The sequence below is a fragment of the Lathyrus oleraceus genome, chromosome 3 (genome assembly GCF_024323335.1).
Source record: "Lathyrus oleraceus cultivar Zhongwan6 chromosome 3, CAAS_Psat_ZW6_1.0, whole genome shotgun sequence".
NCBI lineage: Eukaryota > Viridiplantae > Streptophyta > Magnoliopsida > Fabales > Fabaceae > Lathyrus > Lathyrus oleraceus.
The window spans coordinates 454211482-454213769 of NC_066581.1; the positions used below are offsets into that span (position 1 = coordinate 454211482).

Sequence of the window (2288 nt, forward strand, 5' to 3'; positions counted from 1 at the left end):
TTAACAAAAATTTACCATTCAATCTCAATTCATACATTTATTTGTGAATCGGAAAAATCCTTCCCAAATCATGAGAGAAAAACAAAACATTAAAATCAATAAAATTATATCTTATTACTTAGGTGTGTATATAAATCTAAATGAATCAACAAAATTGTCTACATAAAAATGGAAAGAAACTTATGCTATTAAACTTATAGAATAGAGTATTTCGTATTGCTTCCTTCAGCTATTAAACTTATGCTTAGAATAGAGTATTACGTATGGCTTCCTTCAGCTATTTCTAGAAAGTTCGAAACTTCCAAAGTCAGTCACCATATTTTCCAATACCGAGTCTATATTCTCACGCGTTTTTTAAAATATCAATACCATGAAAACCATGTTCTCTTTAATTTGTGTTTCACAAATCTTTAAATACAATTAGATTTATTGGGAAAGTTCATACAAATTAAATTAATATACCTTACCATAAAAAATCACGTTTGAGTGTCTCTCTATAATCCACGTCACATTTATTAAGAAAGTTTCCAGAATTTTCCAATATAGGTACTTAGTCGTACAAATTAATCAATTCATCAACCAACCCCACGCGCATTTAATCTATATAAATACCTTACTCTAAATGCATCCTTCAAATTTTAGCATCTTTTGGAGCTAAAAAAGAAAACTTATCATTTTTTTTTCTTCTGAGTTCTCATATCATAAGAAATATATTAATTTGATTGCTACGATTTTATCTATATATACACATATAAACGTGCTTCAATTCCTATGCAAAAAAAACCGTGCTTCAATTCCTATGCAAAAAAAACTGTATTACTTGTGTTATGGTTGTTATGGACAAGGTAAGTCAATATGAACGTGTGTTCAACCGCTTTGATGAAAATGGAGACGGCAAGATATCACCGGCTGAGCTGCGGCAGTGCGTGGAAGCCATCGGCGGCGAGAAGCTATCGGCTGCGGATGCGGAGGTGGCGGTGGCAAATTTGGATTCGGGTGGTGATGGACTATTGGGATTTGATGATTTTGTGAAGTTTTTGGATGGAGTAAAAGAGGAAGATAAGGTGAATGATTTAAAAGAGGCTTTTAAGCTGTATGATCCGGATGGAAGTGGTTGTATAACTCCTAGGAGTCTTGAGAAAATGCTTAGTAAGTTAGGTGATTCTAGAAGTTTAGATGAATGTCAACTTATGATTTCTAAGTTTGATCTAGATGGGGATGGGAAAATCAGTTTTGAGGAGTTTAAGGTCATGATGTTGTAAATGTTTGTGTCTGTTCATATTCTTTGAGGTGTTTGTTTTGATTCTGGGATTACGATGAGTATGTAAACTGATCCGCGGATCGGTCAATTTTGTCTTTTCCAAAAGGTCGTAAAAAGGTAAAGACATTTTTGCCATTTTATATAATGATTTACAATGTCTCAACAAAATTATTTTAGTAAGATTAAAAACAAAAATTAAATAAAGTTAATTATTCTATTTTAATAAATAATCAAGTCTTACAAAAGCATAAAACTTAAAATTAAAAATTTTATTTTAAAAATTCGCATCAGACTTTTCTATATGTTGGATTGAATTTATTGTAAATCATAAACTATAGTACAAAATTAGTCATATTAATAACTTCTTTAGTATTTTAAAATGATTTATTTTTAAATACTAAATTCTTATTTTTTTAAATAAAAAAAAATTGTTTTTAATGTCCATAAAGTGGCCTGTTTAATTATTACCCATACTTAAATAAAATATTTCTTAGAGTTAATTATAAAAAATTAAACAATTAGTTTTAATATTAAATTTATTAACTATTAGTGTAATTTTATAAATTGATTTTGAGAATTATGTAAAACTTGTGTAAGTGTATTTTGAAAAAAAGTACATAATTAAAAGTGTCATGGAGAATCAATATCATATGGACCAATAAAATTTACACTTAAATTATATTTATTGGGAGAAGACGTATGATAAAGTGTCTAAAGAGATTTTATGAAAAGTCAAAAAAGGGTTAGGATTGGATATATTCAAATTATCTAAGATATGTATGAAGAAATATCAATTATCGTGCATACACAAGGTGGAGAGACAGATGATTTTCACATTACAGTTTGTTTACATCAAGATTCAATCCTAAATCCCTATTTCTTATCTTAATTTTGGATGTACTCATAGAACACATTCATGAGCTAGCATCGAGATGCATTCTTTTTTGTAGATGATATAATCATACTTGAAGAGTCCGAGGAGGATTTAAATGAGAGGATGGAGAGAGACTTTATAAACACATGGTTT

At 29.0% G+C, this 2288-nt stretch overlaps 1 protein-coding gene across 1 annotated transcript; it reads left to right on the forward strand.

The window, feature by feature from the left end:
• The first annotated feature begins 473 nt into the window (after nt 1–473).
• Nucleotides 474–1406, forward strand: LOC127128139 (putative calcium-binding protein CML19). The gene has a single exon (XM_051057386.1). The coding sequence runs from the start codon at nt 828–830 to the stop codon at nt 1260–1262; it is 435 nt and encodes a 144-aa protein (XP_050913343.1). The 5' UTR covers nt 474–827; the 3' UTR covers nt 1263–1406.
• The last annotated feature ends 882 nt before the right edge of the window (nt 1407–2288 follow it).

Bases quoted from the DNA above. Each gene is read 5' to 3' on its own strand.
- LOC127128139 (XM_051057386.1), top strand. From the start codon at position 828: ATGGTTGTTATGGACAAGGTAAGTCAATATGAACGTGTGTTCAACCGC.